The 21,960-nt window shown below is 43.9% G+C and overlaps 1 protein-coding gene across 1 annotated transcript in view; it reads right to left on the bottom strand.

The window, feature by feature from the left end:
* LOC124805152 (semaphorin-2A-like) overlaps positions 1–21,960 on the bottom strand; it is a 715,094-nt gene that overhangs the window by 54,286 nt on the left and 638,848 nt on the right. Inside the window, exon 6 of the mRNA XM_047265622.1 lies at positions 5,522–5,792. Within this exon, the coding sequence (XP_047121578.1) occupies positions 5,522–5,792 (271 nt within the window). The remainder of the gene's footprint in view (positions 1–5,521; positions 5,793–21,960) is intronic.

Raw genomic sequence — 21,960 nt, 5'->3', positions numbered from 1 at the left:
ATTTATTTTGTGTCGGAAGTTTCCTTTTCTGTGTTTTTGTGAGTGATGTTGGTCTGAATTTTTCTAGATAGTTTATCAATTGATTTTACAGAGTAACCATTATTTACTGCGATTGCTTTGATAGTATCTATTTCTTGTGTTAGTGCTTAGGGTTTTAAAGGTAATATATGTGCCCTGTTCAACATTGATCTAAATGCAGCATACTTATGTGTGTTCGGGTTGTATGAAGATTCATGTATTGTGATGTCAGTGTAGGTTGGTTTTCGGTAAATGTACAAGTTATGTTCTTGTTGTTCATTCACAATTGTGAGGTCTAAAAAATTAATGGATTGATTTGTTTCATATTCTATTGCGAACTTTATTTTATTGTGGAGTGAGTTGAATGATGTGAGGAGTCCTTCATCTTTAGTGCCATCAAATAAGAGTAGTGTGTCATCTACATATCTCTTGTAATACGCAATTTTTTTGAACAAGTTTATTTTCTCCTTTGAAGAACTTATTCTCTAAGTGGGTGATGAAAATGTCAGCTAGGAAACTTGACATGCAGTTACCCATAGCTAGGCCTTCTTTCTGTTGATAGATTTTATTATTAAATGAAAAGTAGTTGTGGGACAGTACTAGTTCAAATAGATCTATCAACTCTGTAATCTCTGGTATGGTTAGTATTTTGTGTGTGATGAGGTTTTTTCTAATAATTTCAATTGTCTCTATAACAGGTATATTTATTTCTGCCAGCGATGTAGCAGTTGTAGTATCAAAATTTCGTGTTACACGTTATATTCGTACCGTCAAGCTTCGATTACATCAGCATTTCCCCACACACGCCTCCGCCCACCGCAAATACCCTTATCACTTCGATTTATGTTCATCATTTTCAGTAACTCTTTTTGAAGAATGCGGATGTGAAGAAGTAGCACACTAGTTGTATTAAAAACTGTTTTTAACATAACTGGTGTAATATTTCTTTACATCGCAAATCTTGTTATTCCATTCTTACCGCCACCCCTCAGTGCAAGGAGACTTCCTCTTGGTACCATCTATACTTACTCTACACACTCAAAGAGACTGGACGCGCTGAAATCTCAAAAGGTGGTAAGACTCCTTCACACAGTGAAAGTAAAACAACGTTCTGCTACAATTTCAAACGAACAATTTCAAATATTTACCGAAAATTGTGAAAAAACATATAACATAAAAGTCGGCCTCGATATTGCCATTTCGACACCGATACGCCGATATATCGTGGAGGCTGCATCGCCGTTATTTATCGATACCCACTGGAAGAAGTATCGTTATATCGATGTTTTATCGACAGCAATACTTTCAACTATTCGTAAAATTTTGTGAGAGCCTTGCTGCGAAACCGAACAGGGAGAGAAAGGATATATGTAAACATCACAGTTAAACTATTCTCTGTTTGCGTTCTAAAGGACGCGTTTTTTTTTAGCGAATGTGGCCTTTCAAAATTTGCAGTTGGGCGAAGCAGCAAGTGCTTTGCTACCTCGAGAGAGCCCTTTCGTCTGAAGGAACAAATCTTCAGTTATGAATAACAGTTTAGCTTAAATTCTTTTACCTCAGCCGGTTCATTGTAATCGATGCTTTATTGTATTGCAGCCACAAAATACATCATTGTACAAATTTTACTAGCAATACAAGTGGAATAGTCTTTCACGTTCGGCAATAAATTGATTCAGTGCTGACTAAGAGTGTTACGCTTCAGATTTCGGTACATTTGTCTTGTCATGGTACTTCGTTACCAATTTCTATAAAGTAATCACCGAAAACATTTGTTCTGCAGTTAAGTGGCCTTCCTCTTTCTGCTGATGGCATTCCGTTGTCCAGATCACATGGCATGCTTTTCAAATCCCTTGGCATATTTTAGCCACCTTTCTTCCATGAATTTCGCTGTGCACTCTTTGTGCAAGTCTTCCTCCACAGCTATACAAACTTTCCTTACAATTTTACACAGTGTTCCGTGGCCGATTCTGTGTTGATAATGCAGATTAATTAGAGCGCAGCCACTACCCACATATCTGGAAAAGACGAACAGTTCACGTTAAAATGTTGCTTTACTCTTCATTCGTCAAACGGCTGAACATGCATCTGAAAATGAAGAATTTACTTTCATTTTCTCTTAACTCTATGGTGTCCCGAACGCTTCTTTCAGCAGCCGTGAACTACCAAAACTTTCTGTTGGGTTTCTTAACGTATTCGTAACAGAACTAAGCAAACACTGCCTGCTTCCTTCTGCCTACGTCCATACTGGTTGGCTTGAGACTCAGTACTGCTGCGTGAGTATCGCTACGACGTCACTGTGAGTGCACTGAGACGATTTCTCACGACGCGATCTCCTTGGCAGCACGGGTTAACTGTTACTCGCTCGAGTGTATCAAGCCTATGCCACCCAGTCTCGTTACGGACACGTTACTCTGTAAGCAATCTATACAATGGAAGCAAAGACGAATGGGCTATCATTCTAGCGACGCTACTGGCCGCAGATAGAAAACTCCACTCACATAAGCGACTTCGAGAAAGAGCAGATTGTTATGGCCCAGAGCGTCGGGAACGAGTATCTCGGAAACGGCGGAACTGGTCGGCTGTTCGCGTGCTACTGTCGTGAGCACCTGTGTGAAGTGCTGACTGGCTGAACGCCACAATGTTTTGGGCGTCCAAGCCTCATCACACGCCGCAGAGATTGCCCACTTTGAAGAGGCAGGATAGGTGGCAAACAATGCTACATCTGAAGAAAAAGTACACTGCTGGTGCAGGCCAAGTGTTCAGGGCACATTGTACGACATGGGTCTCCACAGCTGACGACCTCTACACGATCCCATCTTGATTCAAATACGTTGTCAGTTATGATTGTAGTGGCATGGCAACATCGAAATTGCGTCGTGGAACAATAGCAGCATGTTAGAAGGTCGGATGAATTACGTTTCTCGTTTCACCACGTCTATGGCCGTGTCTGGATATACCGACTTTCAGAAGAATGGCGGCTAAAAAAATTGAACTGCGTCTCGGACGCAGGCTGTCGGCGGCAGTATTTTTGTATAGCTGATATTCGCCTGGGCTTCCATAGGACGTGTGGTAGTAATCGAGAGGACCATCTCAACCGTGGACAACGTGAACTTCGTTGCGGACCACCTGCACACTTTCATGCTTTTTGTCTTCCAAGCCGGCCGATGTGGCCGAGCGGATCTAGGCGCTTCAGTCTGGAACCGCGCGACCGCTACGGTCGCAGGTTCGAATCCTGCCTCGGGCATGGATGTGAGTGATGTCCTTAGGTTAGTTAGGTTTAAGTAGTTCTAGGGGACTTATGACTTCAGTCCCATAGTGCTCAGAGCAATTTGAACAACTTTTTTCTTGTCTTCCCCGACGGCGACAGTGTGTTCCCGAAAGGGTAACTGTCCGTATCACGAAGTCAGAATCGTGCTACAGTGGTTTGATGTGCAGGATAGAGAAATCACGTTGCGGCCTGGCGATCCAATTTGCTTGATTTGAACCCGATGAAATACATCTGGTCCGCTATCAGGAACCAGCTACGTGTCCAAAAGCCACTGGCCACTAATGTACGGGAATTGCGTCACCTGTTTTAGACGTCGGATGCCACACACAAAGCTATTAAATTATAACAAGGACTTGTCAAATCAATGACACGCAGATGTTGATGTTCGGTTTGTGAGGCGCTCAACTCTGCGGTCATCAGCACCCGTACAAAGTCCCAATTTTTACACAGACCAATCTAGCGACTGTCATCAAAGATAATGATGAGATGATGAGGGCAACACAAACACCCAGTCCTCAGGCAGAGAAAATCCCCAGCCCTGCATGGAATCGATCCTGGGACCCGCTGATCCAGAGACAGCAACCTAGCCACTAGACTACGAGCTGCGGACTCCACGACAAGCAGAATTCTTACTGTACTGCTTTTCAGAGGTGGATCAACAAGCTATCAAGTAAGTTCTCACATTTATTTGGTCACATTCATTTGGTCCTTCTGTATATGGCCTTCTGTATATGGCCTTCCTGATTAAAGTTTTCCGTTATTTCCCTAAATCGCTCCAGGCAAATGCTGGGATGGTTCCTTTCAAAGGGCACGGCCGACTTCCTAACCCATCCTTCCCCACTCCGATGAGATCGATGACCTCGCTGTTTGGTCTCTTCCCCCACAGCAACCCAACCCAACCCCCCAGAAGAGTTCCCGCTGCTTACGTAGTATATGTTCTGTAAGCGGCGGATAGAAACACATATTTCTTCAGCTTATGGTTTTTTAACGAGATTCAACACTTTCTTTACTAATATTCGTCATTTTCATCACGGAAAGGAGTATACGGACTTCCGCGCAGAAATCGTCTGAACAGAAGTAAGGCTTCAGGCGGCTGCTCTACGCTCGTGCGTAGGGCGCGCCGCCTTGATCTCGCGGCGTACACACGTCAGAGCGCGCGGCGGCAGGGTGGCAGCACTGCGCCGTGCTTCCCCGCGGGGAGTCCCGCGACGGAATGCGCGCCCTTTGTGCGGCGGGCGTCGCGGCTGACGCGACGTCGCGAGCACAGGCGGCGCCGGCGGCCTTTGATGTGCGACGCGGCGCACATCAGACGCGCCTCCAGCCGGCAGCTGACGCTAACAGCTGGCCAGCGCCGCTATAGATGTACGACGCTGTGTCGCTAAAACTGCCGTTGTGACTCACTGCTGGTCTCCATTCCGTCTACGGCACTGTTTGCGGTACTAAAACACTGCACTGCAAAAAAAAAAAAAAATTCGCCGAGAAGGAAAAAACGAGAATGTCTCCCTTCCAGGAAAACGGGACGTCTCCCGACATTATATGGGAAACCGGTGCTAGTTGTTACACGGCGCAATTTGCTGCATATGAATTTTCACAAAATGGCTCTGAGCACTATGGGACTTAACATCTGAGGTCATTAGTCCCCTAGAACTTAAAACTAGTTAAACCCAACTAACCTAAGGACATCACAAACATCCATGCCCGAGGCAGGATTCGAACCTGCGACCGTAGCGGTCTTGCGGTTCCAGACTGCAGCGCCTTTAACCGCACGGCCACTTCGGCCGGCATATGAATTTTGAATTAACCGCTGATGGCAAAGCAATTTCCATCCGGTGGATGGTAGCATTTCATAGTATAGTTCTTATGCCGAGGGCAGGTGGTCGGTATTATAGAGACCGGGAGAGGAAGTGTTGTTTCTCAGTGTGTTCCTAATTTTTTTCTTTTCCGAGTATCTTTATTGACAGCAACATAGTCTTTCTTATACCAGCGATCCGGGGCCAGCGCGCGCCTACCAGAGTTCAGGAAGCAGCGCATTTAGCGCTCTCGGCTATCCTGGCGGGTACTACACTATCTACAAGGATCGAAAGCAACTAGTGCGCACTTTTAAGAGGATAAGTGATATTTTGTCTAGTGAGCTTATAATTCTATTGAATACTGAATGCGTTACGGGACAAGTATTTTTTTTCTCTTTATGAAGGTATTTGTGTGAATACAACTTGAGCAGGAAGGGATACTCACTGTCGAGCCACTTGGAGTCGTACTTGAGGGTCCTCTTGAAGGAGAACTCGCGGCGGCCGGTGGTGAGGTTGTGCAGGTCGGTGCGGAAGATGACGGTGTCGGCCTTGGTGAACTCGGCGTTGGTGCCGCTGTAGAGGCCCGGCAGGCCGCCCGGGTTGCCGCGCTCCACCCACACCGCCGTCGAGTTGTCCGCCGGGTCGTACGGGCACTTGGCCACGCCCGTGCCCACGCCGGGCACGTGGTCGCGCCGCGACAGGTGCGTCAGGTTCGCCTGCAACACACGGGACCATCTTTGCTTCTGTTGTGTCGGACAATGTCGACAAATATACATCGAAGTTATAACGCTTATCCGTCTGAACAGAAACCTCACAATTAATCATTCACAATTTCCAAGCAAATAGAAATAAATCTGAATATTAATTCGATTCGTAATTTTACATACATTAAGTGTAGCAGGAAAAAATATCACAGCATCACTATGTGTGTATAGATTAAACTTAGATGAACGACGTCATGGAATACCGCCTAATATGGTGTCGGTCATCCTTTTTCCTGGCATAGTCCAGCACCTCGGCGTGGTATGAACTCATTAAGTCGCTGAAAGTCCTTTGAGCCATGCTGCCACTACAGCCGTCCATAATCGCGAAAGTGTTGCCGGTGCAGGATTTTGTGCACGTACTGAACTCTCGATTATATCCCATAAATGCTCGATGGTATTCGTGTCGGGCGATATGTGTGGCCAAATCGTTTGCTCGAATTGTCCGGAATGTTCTTCAAACCAATCGCAAGCAACTGAAGACCGGTGGCCAGGCGCATTGTCATCCATAACATGAAGTCGATGAATGGCAACAAAAGGTCTCCAGGTAGGCGACATAAACATTTCCAGTCAATGATCTGTACAGTTGGACCAGAGGACCCAGTTCACCCCAGGTAAACACAACCGACACCATTGTGAAGCCATCATCAGCTTCCACAGTGCCTTGTTGATAACTTCGATCTCGTAAACTGACATGCGGCCGGGAGAGCGGTGTGCTGACCACACGCCTCTCCATATCCCCATCCACCGATGCCTGTGAACTGAGGATGACACGGCGGCCGGTCAGTACCGTTAGGCCATCATGGCGTGTTCGGACGGAGTTTAGTTTGTGGACAACTTGGATCCATGGCTTCGTGGCGTCTGCGCCATACTCGAACCCTACCATCAGCTCTTGCCAACTGTAATCCAGACTCAGTTCACCAGGCCACAGTTTTCCAGTCACCTTGGGCCAAAACGATATGACCACGCCCCCAGTAGAGGCGCTGCAGACGATGTCGTGCTGTTAGCAAAGCCACTCGCGTCAATCGGATGCTGTCACAGCCCATTAACGCCAAATTCCGCAGCATTGTCCTAACTGATACGTTCGTCGTACGCCCCCACGTGGATTTCCGCGCTTACTTCAAATACTGTTGCTTGTCTGTTAGCACAGACAACTCTACGCAAACGCCGCTGCTCTCGATCGTTAATTGAAGGTCGTCGCCCATTGTGTTGTCCGCGGTAAGAGGTAATGTCTGAAGTTTGAAACACTTGGCACACTCTTGACATTGTGGATCTTTGAATATGAATTCCCTAAGGATTTCCGAAATGGAATGTCCCATATGTCTAGCCGCATCTACCATTCCGCCTTCAGAGTATGTAAATTCTCGTCGTGAACATTTTCACATTAATAGCTAGAATACAAATGATAGTTCCGCCAATGCACTGCCGTTTTATACCTTGTGTATGCGATGTATTCGATACTACCGCTATATGCATATCGCTAGCCCGTGTCTTTTGACATCTCAGTGTATTCAGAGATAGCAACCAGTCAAAAATTTTTCTTGATTTACTTAAATTATTTAGCGAAGCAGCATGTTTCGAAGCACACGATATCTGCACGCTGCATCTTCAATACGAAAACATTTAACAAAAGTACGCGTAGATATTTAAAGTTATTTTTACAATCTTCGGATCCTGCTGAGAAACAGAAGGATAACCTAACGTGAGGCAATATTTACCTCGTTTGTTTGTCACTTTTTCACATAGTTTTTTTTTGTTAAATAATTACTGACTTTGCATACACAAGATGGCTGTCTTCTTGTGGTGCGTTCAGTTACATCCATTACTATTACTCTGTTGATAAATTTGAAAAAGACGATTAAAACACATTACAGTCAATTCTGCTGTGCAGTAGACACAAGATGGCGGTCAGGACACAGCTAGTTTCTACTTAAGCATCGATGTGGCGATCCTGGTGTTGCTTGTGATGTCTTCCGCTCATGTTGTTGATGCATCATTCATGTCGGTCGACGAAATATATCACAGTGAGAGACACTGTGCAAATTTGCTGTTAATAACACCTACATAAAAATTATATAAAATAATTAGGAAGATGATACTACAGGAACATAGAATCATGCATATTACGAATTTTCTGTTTTAACTATTGTTAAACTATTGCACAGTGGCTGGTTAACACCAATAGCAATAACTTTGTAATTTTTAAAAATCTGTTTGTTTATGTTTTAATCTGATCAGATAAGGTCCTTCAGGCCCTCTGTTACATCGAACCAGGTTTCACACACAGTACATTTTTCTCCTCATAGTTACGTAAGAAATAGCAATAATTTTAATACGATAAATAATAATGAATGACTTGACTGTCTGTAGAGACAAAGTGAACAAATGCCACTGACTAGGAACTAGTACAATTCATACTTGTAGTACTTCTACTACCACTGCTTCCAATAACTATAATAGTAATAATGATGACGATAGTGGCAGATATAAAAAGAATTTATAGATATACATAATAGATATTTTCTGATACAGAGAGTTCTGAGTAAGGGAAATTTAAGGAGACGGCACCAGTTAAGAACACTGGAAATGAGGAAGATGTGGTTGGAAAGAAAGTTACAGGGTAACGAGAGCCTACAGGGAAAATGGTAGCCATTATTATTGCTTCAGTAGATATGTTAGTGACAATGGTAGTCACTATTGCTGCTTCAGTAGATATGACAATAACTGTCTTCTAAAATTGGAGATGTTATTCAGTTCACTAATGCAATGAGGGAGGTAATTCTAGAGTAGGATTCCCCCATATTGCAAAGGACATGAGAAAGTGGTTGAGCGATGAAGTGGAACAGAAGGTATTTTGCTCAGATGGGAACGGGTGTTTCTGCCTGTTGTTCAGACCAGAGCATTACGATAGAGGAGAGATATGAGTGATAGTTTAGTTTGAGAAGACAACAGAGGAGACAGATTGTGTGGAAATCTCTGTACTTATCTGCACGCAGCCAGGTTTGCTATGCATATGATGCTGAAATATGATCAAAGAGTCGAACACAGGCGTTCGTAACCAGTTCCAGGTGTCATGAGCTTTCATGACAATGTCCTCACAGTACTAGTGGTTGCACAAGTTCCTTTTTCAGGTTAAGAAGGAGGTGCTTTCATATTTTTGTAGGGTATGGAGAAATGCTGATTCCTTCTTGCACATTGCATTTACGTGCTCACTTCAATTTAGATTTTCATCTAGATTCTAGACTCTTCGCTGAAGGATAGAAATTGATATTTGTCCCATTTAGGATTACAGATGGTATGAGTTGTCGATCTTTCTGGTGAATAAACCTAGAATGACCAACCAATACCGCTTAAACTTTGGATGGGTTGAGCTTTAACTCGATACTCCGTGCCCACTTTGGAAATGCAGACGGGGCAGTATTGAAATGCTCGATAGCTCTCTCAGGTTTATTATTTTGCACTTAGTTACAACTCGAGGTCATCAGCAAACATGTGGTACATGAAATGACGTACATGATGCCACATCACAGACACGCAATGAAAATAGTTTAGGACCTAGTACGGAGCCCTGGCGAAGAACTGATATTACGTGCCTCGGTTGTGACTTTACGGTGCCGGGCAGGACGCATTCTCCGTGGAGTACTTTGAGAAAAGTGCATTGGAGTCAGCGACCTTGAAACCTGTGTGTTTTTTCCAGATATGTAGACGATTCTTTTGTTGTTTGGCCTCATGGCAGTGAGAATTTAAACCTGTTTTTGGAACATCTGAATTCAATCCACCCGAATATTCAGTTCACTGTGGAGGTGGAAGAGAATGGATGCCTTCCCCTCGTTGAAGATTAAGGCCCTGTTGGCGTCCGTAAAAGATTATCTTGGTTTGCGTAAGGCTAGGGTCTATCGTATTCCGTACAGTTGTGGCATGTCATATATTGGTCACAGAATCAGGACTGTGGAAGACCAGTGTATTGAACATAAGCGTCACACACGCTTACAACAGCCGAGCAAATCCGCTATTACAGAACATTGCCTTGACACCGGTCGTCCTATGGAATACAGTAACACGGAGATTCTGGCTTGCACGTTCAGCTATTGGGATAGTGTTATTAACGAAGCTGTTGAAATCAGACTATCAAGCAACCTTATTAACAGAGATGGTGGATTTTGTTTAAATGCTGCTAGGAATCCGGCTCTGTCTCTCATTAAAAAACAGAGGGACAGAATTAGTGCTACCTCGCCTGTCGATTAATAGTAACTACCGATATTTCTGATGTTGGTTATCTTTGTTTGCGTTGACATTTGTTCTGTGTGTGGTGTCTTCCTTGTTTCTCCTCTGTGAGCCGAGGTATTAAATTTGCTTGCACATTTCTTCTTCCTTTAATTTGTGCCTTGAGAATGGCAGGGTGTGCTCCTGTCGAAATATCGGCGGTGTTCGACGACGTCACCCGGCGGTAACCCGTAAGTTATTTGAACATTCAATCCTCCTGGAAAAGTTAAGGTCTCACAACAAAGTATTGCTAGACGCGTGAAAGATCTCTTGCGCGCGTCTTTTGGTGATGCTCGTGTGCTCAGCCGCCACTTTCGTCATGCTTGGCTTCCCAGGTCCCCAGACCTCAGTCCGCGCGATTATTGGCTTTGTGGTGACCTGAAGTCGCAAGTGTATCGTGATCGACCGACATCTCTAGGGATGTTGAAAGACAACATCCGACGCCAATGCCTCACCATAACTCCGGACATGCTTTACAGTGCTGTTCGCAACATTCCTCGACTGCAGCTATTGTTGACGAATGATGGTGGACATATTGAGCATTTCTTTTAAAGAACATCATCTTTGCTTTATCTTACTTCGTTATGCTAATTATTGCTATTCTGATCATATGAAGCGCCATCTGTCGGACATTTTTGAACGTTTGTATTTTTTTTTTGTTCTAATAAAACCCCATGTCATTCCAAGCATGTGTGTCAATTTGTACCTCTCTATCTACATTATTCCATGATTTATTCAGTTTTCAAATTTATACTGACGTTTTGACCACCAGGTATTTTAAGGCTGTGTACAGTGCAGGGAGAATGCAAAAAAGTCGTTAATCAGAGGGTGTGGTGGCAACATCCCTTTTAGGTAGCGGCTTAACGAGCCCCTTTAACTTGTGGTTAAGGACTGGTTGAAGGTACCTGTTACAGGCAATAATGTGCTTCATCATTTGGACTGTGTTGCCATAATTTTATAGTATCAATTCCAAATCATCACAGTCACTCTCAGTGTTAATATACACTGTCCAGTCACACAACACCTTCCAGAATAACAAAATCACCCAGTGAGTGCCACGAAAATATTGCCCAGACCACAAAGCTCCATGTCTTGTTGCAGGATGTTTTATTTCCGACGTTTCACGCCGTACACGCCAACAGTCGTATTTCCGATGGAGCATAAAACGCGATTCATCTAAAAAGGCCACCTGTATCCACTCAGCAGACGTGCGATTGCAGTATTGGCTTGCAAATTCCAGTCTTCGTCGCTGATGAAAAGCAGTCAGCACGGGTGCATGAACCAGGCGCCGGGGGCCCATACGCAGGAACGTTCGCTCTGCGGTTGTTGAGGAAACACTACTGGTCGCCCCTTGGTTCATCTAGGTGGTCAGTTGCTCAACACTTGTACGCAACTGTTGTTCACCTCTGGCCCGTGGTACAACAAAGTTGTCTCGGAGCCTGTTTTGGACAGAGCCCTTTTTCCATGCGCGGTGTATTTTAACGAAGCGAACGGTTTAGACACCCGTTTCGTAAATGCTTCCACACTGATCAGAAACCCAACTATCGTGGTCTTTAAAATGGCCACACTGTCCACCCCGCCTCCCCCTTCTCCCCACCCTCCACTGTCAGTGCTGCAACCTGCCCTCTGTGAGTGGTTACACCACGCTGACGTCGAACATAGGCGGTGGTCACATTAATGTGACTGGACTGTGTATTTCGTCGGCCGACTTCAGAGATGCATCAACAACGAATGCACAGATATCGCAAGTGACAGATGACACCAGGATCGACAAACTGATATTTAAATTCAAACAAGGGTTGTTTTGACCGCCATCTTGTTTCTACTGCAGAGCAGAGTTGATAATGTGGTGTTTTATGTGGTTACCAAGACTCAAAGATCGACGGCAATGGATCTAACTGAACACACCTCAAGATGACAGCCATTATTTAAAAAACACTGTGTGAATATCATAGTAGCAGACGAAATAAATATTGTCTCACGGTATGTTATCCTCCTGTTTCTCCGCGGGGAAGCCACAGCACTTGCCAAGACTCTAAAGAACAAGTTTAATACCTATGAGTACATTTGTATTGTCGGCCGAAGTGGCCGTGCGGTTAAAGGCGCTGCAGTCTGGAACCGCAAGACCGCTACGGTCGCAGGTTCGAATCCTGCCTCGGGCATGGATGTTTGTGATGTCCTTAGGTTAGTTAGGTTTAACTAGTTCTAAGTTCTAGGGGACTAATGACCTCAGGAGTTGAGTCCCATAGTGCTCAGAGCCATTTGAACCATACATTTGTATTGATTTGTTGCCTGAAGATCATGTTTGTGCCTCGAAACACGTCGCCTTATTGAGTAATTTGTATTGTATTGTTGCCTGAAGATCATGTTTGTGCTTCGAAACACGTCACCTTATTGAGTAATTTAAGTAATCAAGGAAAATTTCTTACTGGTAACGATTTCGGGAAAACCGTTGCCTATTTTTGAAACTGTAACGGTCATTCAGCCAAGTCGAGTTTAAATTGTTGTATTAGAAACTTAAACACGCAGTATGAATGTTCCATAATTATTGTGGAAAATTACTACTATGCATTCAAGTTTTTAATATAGATGTTCCTCCAGGAACCGACGAAATATTCCATAAATATTAAATTGTTATCGTCATATCTGATGGCCTTGAGACTGAGGATGACCATGGTCACGAAAAAAAATTTTTTCTCGTTCCTGATACTGCGTTGTTTCCTTTGCTGATTTCATACAGTTGGCTCTCTAGGGCGCCAGCAGTGAGGCTCTGTCTCGTTCTAGGCTGGCCTATCTTGTTGGTGCATTTCCAATTAGATCAGGCTGCTCATGCCGAGAGGCACAGCGAAGTATAGGTAGTAGTTTCTACAGTAATGGGCGGAAATGGTGTTAATGGAAAGGTTTTATGTCCAAGCCAATGAATCTCAAAGATTTAACAGTTTCGAAGGCTTGCTCTGAGGTCATGAAGTAGCGTGTGTCTCACAAACCTTTCTGATAATTTTCAACAGTTTTTCATTTACCTAAAGCAAGAATTGTATTCCAAGCAGATTGATATAACTATTCAAATGTGAAGAATTAGTCTGAGATCGTAGCTATATTTCTCTTCACACGAAAGAGTTTTGCCAGCAGTAGCGATTTCTGAAGTCGAGAATGCTGAAGTTTGAAGGCTGTTTTTATTTCGCAATTCCCGCACGTTAATTTCCAGAGTCAACAGCCAGTTATGGGGCATTATGATTGAAAAATAGGAATTGAGGAAGTAGGCTAAAGTGGACATGAGCCTTTTCGTTTCTATGGAGACCAAAATATTTGTTTGGGATATCTTACTTTATCGGAGATTCCAGGGAACTTGCATGGGTCAGTTAGTGAGCTTAGGAGGAAACTGTTCACCTTGTGTGGTTTCCGATCAAGTAATCCGATCATGGTGTTTCACTCACGTCACTCAAACAATAAAAGTGGACATTTAAATTGCGTATTAAGTGAAACTGTTTAATCTTGTCTCGTGAATCATGGTGCTGTTGACAGATTTTTTACAGTTCTGCGATGGCTGGAAGTTCATCCAGACTACCCATTAAATGCTTCCATCCTGAAAGGCGACATATTTACCTTCTGTAACGAAATCTTGTCACTCGCACTCAGTATGGGCTACGTTGCTGATGGCAGTAAGGATATTTATTTTGGGACCTCACGACAAAAATGATAAGACTATTGAAAGTTATTGAAGAAATGTAAAATGAAGCACACGTAATGAAAAATTAGTCAGTCCCAGATCTCACGCAATACAGGCATATTCTTTAATTCCCTCAATCCGGCAAGGTAGGAACTCCAAAAGTTTACCGAGGCAGCCACAAACAGTTGAAGCCGCTCACTGGTCAGTAGAAGTCGCGGAGCCACCAGTTTGCGGTTTTATTGACTGCTGCGTTTCACCTGCGGTTCTAAACAGTGTGATTAAGATGGGGAGGATTAAGTCCGCCAGCCCATGTCTAATAATAAACCTGAGCGTTCGACAAACCAGGAACGTTTGAGCGCAGCCTTGTCAGCACGGCTGTTGTTGTGCTAAGACAGAAGTGACAACAGCCTACTCATCATAATGATATACAAACGGGTACAGCACAGGTGATGTTGAAATAACGTCTTGATTCAAAGTCAAAGTAAGCTGATAGGGCGAGACCAAGCGATGTAAAAAAAAAAAAAACAGAACCATCTGAACCACTTCCGGCTCGAACCATTATCTCTCACACATTGCGGATTAAACGCCTCATTGGGCTATCGGTGCTCTAAAATCTTCGCTTTTTTTCCCAAGCAGTGCAGCTACTCTCCGAGGTGACAAACGTCATACTTCTTAATATCGTTTCGGACCACCTTTTGCTCGATTATGTCCATAAATTTTCGACAGGAATCACCTCAGGCCATCTAGATGATCAACTCGTTCGCTCGAATTGTCCAGAATGTTCTTCAAACCAACCGCGAACGCCGGCCGTTGTGGCCGTGCGGTTCTAGGCGCTTCAGTCTGGAACCGCGTGACCGCTACGGTCGCAGGTTCGAATCCTGCCTCGGGCATGGATGCGTGTGAATGTCCTTAGGTTAGTTATGTTTAAGTAGTTCTAAGTTCTAGGGGACTGATGACCACAGATGTTAAGTCCCATAGTGCTCAGAGCCATTTGGACCAATTTGAACCAACCGCGAACAACTGTGGCCCTGTGCTACGGAGCATTGTGATCTATAAAAATTCCATCGTCGTTTGGGCACATGAAATCCATGAATGACTGCAAATAGTCTCCAAGTTACCGAACATGACCATTTCCAGTCAACGATCTGTTCAGTTGGACCAGAGGACCCAGTCCTTTCCATGTAAACACAGCCCACACCGTTGTGGAGCCACCACCCGCTTGCACAGTGCCTTGCTGACAGCTTTGGTCCATGGCTTCCTGGGATGTGCGCCACACTCGAACACTACCGTCAGCACTTACAAACCGCAATCGGGACTCACCCGACTATATTACGGTGTCCAGTCGTCTAGGGTCCTACGGATATAGTTATGAGTCAAGGAGAGGTGCTGCAGGTGATGTCGTGGTGTCAGCAAAGCCATTCACGTCGGTCGTCTGCTGCCATAGCCCGTCAACTCCAAATTTCGCCGCACTGTATTAACGGATATGTTCGTCGTACGTCCCACATTGATTTCCGCATTATTTCAGGCAGCGTTGCTCGTTTGTTAGTACTGCTAACTCTACGGGAACGCCGCTGCTCTCGGTCGTTAAGTGAAGGCAATACGCCAGTGAGAGGTAACGCCTGGAATTTCGTATTCTTGGCGCGCTCTTGACACTGCGGATCTCGGAATATTGAATTCCCTAACGATTTCCAAAATGGAATGTCGCAAGCGTCTACCTCCATCTACCATTCTGCGTTCAAAGTAATTCCCGTCATGCGGCCACAATCATGCTGGAAACCTTTTCACATGAATCAACTGGGTATAAATGACAGCTCCACTACTGCGCTGCTCTTTTATACCTTGTGTACGCTAGAGTACCGCCATCTGTATATGTGCATATCGCTATCCCATAACTTTTGTTCAAATGGCTCTGAGCACTATGTGGCTTAACATCTGAGGTCGTCAGTCCCCTACAACATAGAACTACTTAAACCTAACTGACCTAAGGACATCACACACATCCATGCCTGAGTCAGGATTCGAACCTGCGACCGTAGCGGTCGCGCGGTTCCAGACAGAAGCGCCTAGAACCGCGCGGCCACTACGGCCGGCTAACTTTTGTCACCTCAAGTGTCTGTGGCAATACGTGTAACGACCTTCTGTCGAGCACCCGACTCCAAATTGTCCCTACACGCAGTTCCCTTCGCAATGTTTGCTCGCAGACTGGCTGAGATGGACCTACATTCACTGACAGCAGCAATTTCTATCGCCTTTGAAACCGGTTGACGCTAATCTGACGTGACTGTTGTCTCCATTTCTTGGTGGATATGTTCTGTTTAGGAGCACTGTTCCCAGCTGTGTTACGTGACTGCGATTGGTACATAATTCTTTGTAGACACGTGGGTCCCATCCTCATTAATAAGCCAGGAAACCGGGTAACTTCGTACATTGTGTGATCATGTGCACGTCTGCCACAAGTCGACCCATCGCACTGCGTTTGATGGCGTGTTCTCCTCTGGCACAAACGCAACGCTACTGCTCTGACGTCCTTCACCTGTGGAGGTCCATTCGACAACCTGCTAACCCGTTTACGCGACTTTCTTTTCGGCGGGGTGAGGGGGTGGTCAATAGTTTTTTCACTGATATGATGCCTGCCGCCAGAAATTACTCTGCCGTTCCACTGTCTCCATCTTAGAGTATCATCTTCACGCAACGTCCTTAATTATGTGTTGGATGTGTAAGTAGGCTGTTTAGGTTTTTATGTTGGTAACGTCACCTAGCGCTCTGTATGAAAATCACTGACTGTGCTGTGTGAAGTCTGTGACTGGTTGGCATTGTTGGAATAGTCGCTATTGTAGTGTTGGGCAGTTTGATGTGAACAGCGCGTAGCGTTGCGCAGTTGGAGGTGAGCCGTCAGCAGTGGTGGATGTGGGGAGAGAAATGGCAGAATTTTGAGAGCGGACGATCTGGACGTGTGTCCATCAGAAAGAGTAAATTTGTAATATTGGATATCATGAACATATATATGATGACTTTGGAATATTATTAAGGCAAATACGTTGTTTGTTCTCTATCAAAATCTTTCATTTGCTGTCTATGTCTATCAGTAGTTCGTGCCTTCAGTAGTTAGAATCTTTTATTTAGCTGGCAGTAGTGGCGCTCGCTTTATTGCAGTAGTTCGAGTAACGAAGATTTTTGTGAGGTAAGTGATTCATGAAAGGTATAGGTTATTGTTAGTCAGGGCCATTCTTTGGTAGGGATTTTTGAAAGTCAGATTGCGTTGCGCTAAAAATATTGTGTATCAGTTTAGTGTCGATCAGAATAGGTAAAGAGCGAAATGTCTGAGTACGCTCAGTTCTGCTCAGCTGTTTGAAAATCACATAATGTAAGAGGTTTATCAGCACAGTCATTCATTAATTTTTTTAAGGGGACGTTTCAGATGTATTCTGCCCTCGGTCTTCCCCCATATTTTTTACCCTTTACAATTCCCTCTAGTGCCATGGAAGTTATTCTTTGATGTCTTAACATCTCCAGTCATCCTGTTCTTTCTTCTAGGTGTTTTCCGCATGTTTCTCTCCTCGCGTATTCTGCGGAGAACCTCTTCATTTCTTCTCTAATCAGTCTTCCTAATTTTCAACGTCCTACTAAAGAATCACATCTCAAACGTTACGATTGTCTTCTTTTATGGTTTTCCCACCGTTCACGATGCACTTCAACACAATTCTGTGCTTCCAAGTTGCTGTTATTGTGGTCTTCAGTCCAACGACTGGTTTGTTGGAGCTGTCCTTACTACTTCTGTGCAAGCCTCATCATCTCTTAATAGACTCTGCGAAATTTCTTTCTGAAAACAAGAGCGCTGTTTAATACTAATAGACTTGTTTTGGCCGGGTATACCCTCACCGTCTACGCTAGTCTGTTTATAAGTTCTCCTCGCCTTGTTCGTTATGTGCTATTTTGTTTCCCAGGTATCAGAATTCGGTACTTGGTCTACTTTTTGTTCGCCAACTTCGACATTAAGTTTACCAGACATATCTGCTATTACTTATTACACCATCTACAGCGCTCCAATGCGACCATTGAGCTCTGTTAAAGGAGTGACTAATATTTCGTCAGTTGAGATTGTTATTGTGTTGGAGATATGAAAACTGTAGCACTATGCAATTCTTTGGCAATGTTACGAAAAATATTTGTACTGTGCTGAATCAGTATTGTGCGGCCTTTGGCGATCGATGAGTTGATCGCAATCGATGGTTTGAGAACCCCAGATCTAGAGAGTGTGCAGCGTCTCTAGTTGCCCCAAACTTCCAGACTGCTTCAAAGAATTATATACATCCAAAAATTTTGAAAGTACGACAGTTCTACCATTTCCACACCCTCAAGCATCGTACGGAATTAATATATGATGAGATTTTCATTGTTACACTTTTAAAAACTACGAGTATGTTGACTAACTTCGAAAATAATGCAGTTTTTGATTAAAAATTGTACTTTTGGTAAAACGAAGGGTTTAGAAATTGTTAAGATAGTGGGCTAGATAACGTGCCTCGAAATGCTTTGTTTCAAAACTACGCATCAATCTGAGCAGTATTCCTCTCTGGGTGCGATGCAAAATTCATGAGACACGCCCACTTTATAGTTTTGGGCCCCACAGACTTCCTGTCAGCCATTTCTATCAAAGTAATATCGTTATGTACTACGCTGAAGAGCCAGATAAACTGGTATAGATAAGCGTATTCAAATACAGAGATATGTAAACAGGCAGAATAAGGCGCTGCGGTCGGCAACTCCCATATAAGACAACAAGTGTCTGGCGCAGTGGTTGGACCGGGTACTGATGTTACAATGGCAGGTTATCAAGATTACGTTGACTCTGAACGTGGTGTTATAGTCGGCGCATGAGCGATGGGACACAGCATCTCCGAGGTAGCGATGAAGTGAAGATTTTCCTGTGCGATCATTTCTCGAGTGTACCGTGAATATCAGGAATCTGGTAAAACATCAAATCTCCACCATCGCCCGGTCGGAAAAAGATCCTGCAAATACGGGACCAACGACGACTGAAGAGAATCGTTCATCGTGACTGAAGTGCAACCCTTCCGCAATTTCCTGCAGATTTCAATGGTGGGCCATCAACAAGTGTCAGCATGCGAACCATTCAACGAAACATCATCGATATAGGCTTTCATAGCAAAAGGCCCCATTCCTGTACACTTGATGACTGCAGAACACAAAGCTTTACGCCTCGCTTGAGCAACATCGACACTAAACTGTTGTTTACAGCAGACAGACTGTACGGGTATGGAGACAACCTCATGAATCCATGGACCATGCATGTCAGCAGGGGACGGTTCGAGCTGGTGGAGACTCTGTAATAGTTTGGGGCGTGAGCAGTAGGAGTGATATGGGACTCCTGATACTTCTACATACGACTCTGACAGGTGATACGTACGTAATTACCCTGTCTGATCACCTGATGTCCGTTGTTACTTCGGACGGCCTTTGGCAATTCCAAAAGGACAAAGCGACATCCCACACGCCAAGAGTTGCTACTGACAAGGGAATCTCCCCATCGCACCCCCCTTAGATTTAGTTATAAGTTGGCACAGTGGATAGGCCTTGATAAACTGAACACAGATCAATTGAGAAAACAGGAAGAAGTTGTGTGGAACTGTGAAAAAATAAGCAAAATACGCAAACCGAGTAGTCCATGGGCCAGATAAGCAACATATAGGAGACCGGCAGCTCAGGAGCGCCGTGGTCCCGTGGTAGCGTGAGCAGCAGCAGAAGAAAAGGTCCTTGGTTCAAGTCTTCCCTCGAGTGAAAATTTTACTTTCTTTATTTTTGCATAGTTATTATGTGTCCGTTCGTTCATTGACGTCTCTGTTCACTGTAATAAGTTTAGTGTCTGTGTTTTGCGACCGCATCGCAAAACTGTGCGATTAGTAGACGAAACGACGTGCCTCTCCAATGGGAACCGAAAACATTTGATCGCAAGGTCATAGGTCAACCGATTCCTCCACAGGAAAACACATCTGATATATTCTATACGACACTGGTGACGGCACGTGCGTCACATGACAGGAATATGTTGTCGACCAACCTAACTTGTACACTTGGCGAATGGGTAAAAAGATTCTTCTACCTTGCCCGATTTACGTTTTCTTGTGAATGTGATAATCACTCCCAAAAAAAGTGATGAAAACATAAGAGTTTGTCACATAAACTGAAAATAAAAAATTAAACTTTTCACTCGATGGAAGATTTGAACCAAGGTCCTTTCGTTCCGCAGCTGCTCACGTTACCACGAGACCACGGCGCTTCTGCGCTTCCAGTGTCCTTGATGTTGTATATCTTCCCATGAACTACTCAGTTTGTATATTTTGCTTATTTTTTCACAGTTCCACACAACTTTTTCCTGTTTTCTCAATTGATCTGTGTTCAGTTTTTCAAGGCCTATCCACTGTGCCAACTTATAACTAAATCTGAGGGGGGTGCGATGGGGAGGTTCCCTTGTGAGTGGCTCCATGAACATTCTTCTGAGTTCAAACACTTCCACTGGCCACCAAACTCCCCAGACGAACATTATTGAGCATGTCAAGGATGCCTTGCAACGTGCTGTTCAGAAGAGATCTGCACTTCCTTCTACTCTTAGGGATTTATGGAGAGCCCTGCAGGATTCAGGGTATCAACTCCCTCCAACACTACTTCAGACATTAGTCGAGTCCATGCCACGTCGTTTTGCGGCATTTCTGCGTGCTCGCGGGGGCACTAGATGCTATTAGACAGGTGTACAAGTTTCGTTGGTTCTTCAGTGTATAACTGCACATATTGGCAACGGTTATTCGCTCCTAAGCAGAACTACAAAAAAAATTGTAGTCGTCTTAACTAGCTGCTGCATTAGGTGCCAAGAATCTCCGTATCTTGGCTAGCACGAAATCTGAATACCTGCCTCTCTTACTCCTCCGTGTATACTCACCTCCCTGTTTTTTAAGACACGTCACGCGTATTTTCTCTGGGGCTGCCGGAGATATTTGCAAATTAGTTCTTGCAGTATGGAGTTAGGCCAGAAAATTGCGGCACATCACAAATTCTGTGGGGTGACCGAATGTCAGTTCAAACGTTCATGTTCCTCATTACAAATAAAAATATCTGTAAAATGGACTTTCATACGACAGTTCCACTGAACGCTCGCAATTACTCTAGTAGAGATTCACTTTAACGATAAGCACTGACAGGGATAGAAATACCCAAAGAATGACTCCTACTCCGGTAGTGACTGAGAAGTGTTGTTGCATGGCGATAGTAGACAGACTGCACATCTAAGGTTGGCACACGAATCGAGAAGCGGTGTGTCAGACAAGGAATACGCACAGAACAAGAGTGTAGTGATCTTTCGGCATCTGTTGCTGTTTTCTGCTGCAACAAACTCTGAAAGAAAGTATGACATCATTTTACCAAGAAACTACAAAGAAGTATACGGCCAACCTCGCGGTACTGAAGACAGAGTTTGGAAACCGATTTTTCATCTTTCAAGGCAATAGATAATGTTCTACCTTTCTAGCTTTCAACAGCTCAACGTTTCCAAAACGTAGATGTAGAAGATATTTCAAGTAGAATGAGTACTCCTTTCCCTTGTAGTGACACTGAAGTTGAAGAGAAAATAATTAAATTTGAAATTAATACTTTCTATAGTGAGAATACATTGAAGATAACTTTTGGAAATTACTAAATGCAAAAACCTACTACCCAAACACTGCAAAAGTGGCATTCGCATGTTTTATAATTTTTCGGATCAAAATACGTACGTGAGTCAGCGTTTTCAACGCAGAACACAGTGAAGCCTAATGTGGAAATAAACTGACTCATCCTCGTCTTTCAGACTGTGTAAGGTTAGCTCTGACAAATTATACATCAGATTACAAATTATTTACAATGTTACAATAAACTTGTCAATGATACGCAAAACTTTTTCCAACATTTGTGATAGTGTATAGCTTTTCCACGTGTGTAATATCTTGAAACTTGAGTAGTAGGCCTATAACCTTTAATGAAGAGAAAATTACCTTTTATGTGTTTTGTGCCACTGAAATTATTAATTATGCCTACAGTTTTGTTTTGTGCTTAAATCCTTATAAATTTTTACGTCAGTAGATCTATAAATGGTCTAAATTACATGTAGTAGGTCTCAAACCTAAAGGCTGTGCACCTCTGCTC

This window comes from Schistocerca piceifrons, chromosome 7 (assembly GCF_021461385.2).
Source record: "Schistocerca piceifrons isolate TAMUIC-IGC-003096 chromosome 7, iqSchPice1.1, whole genome shotgun sequence".
Classification (NCBI taxonomy): Eukaryota; Metazoa; Arthropoda; class Insecta; order Orthoptera; family Acrididae; genus Schistocerca; species Schistocerca piceifrons.
Note: the sequence above shows the minus strand (reverse complement) of the source record. Positions and strands in the feature narration are given on the sequence as shown.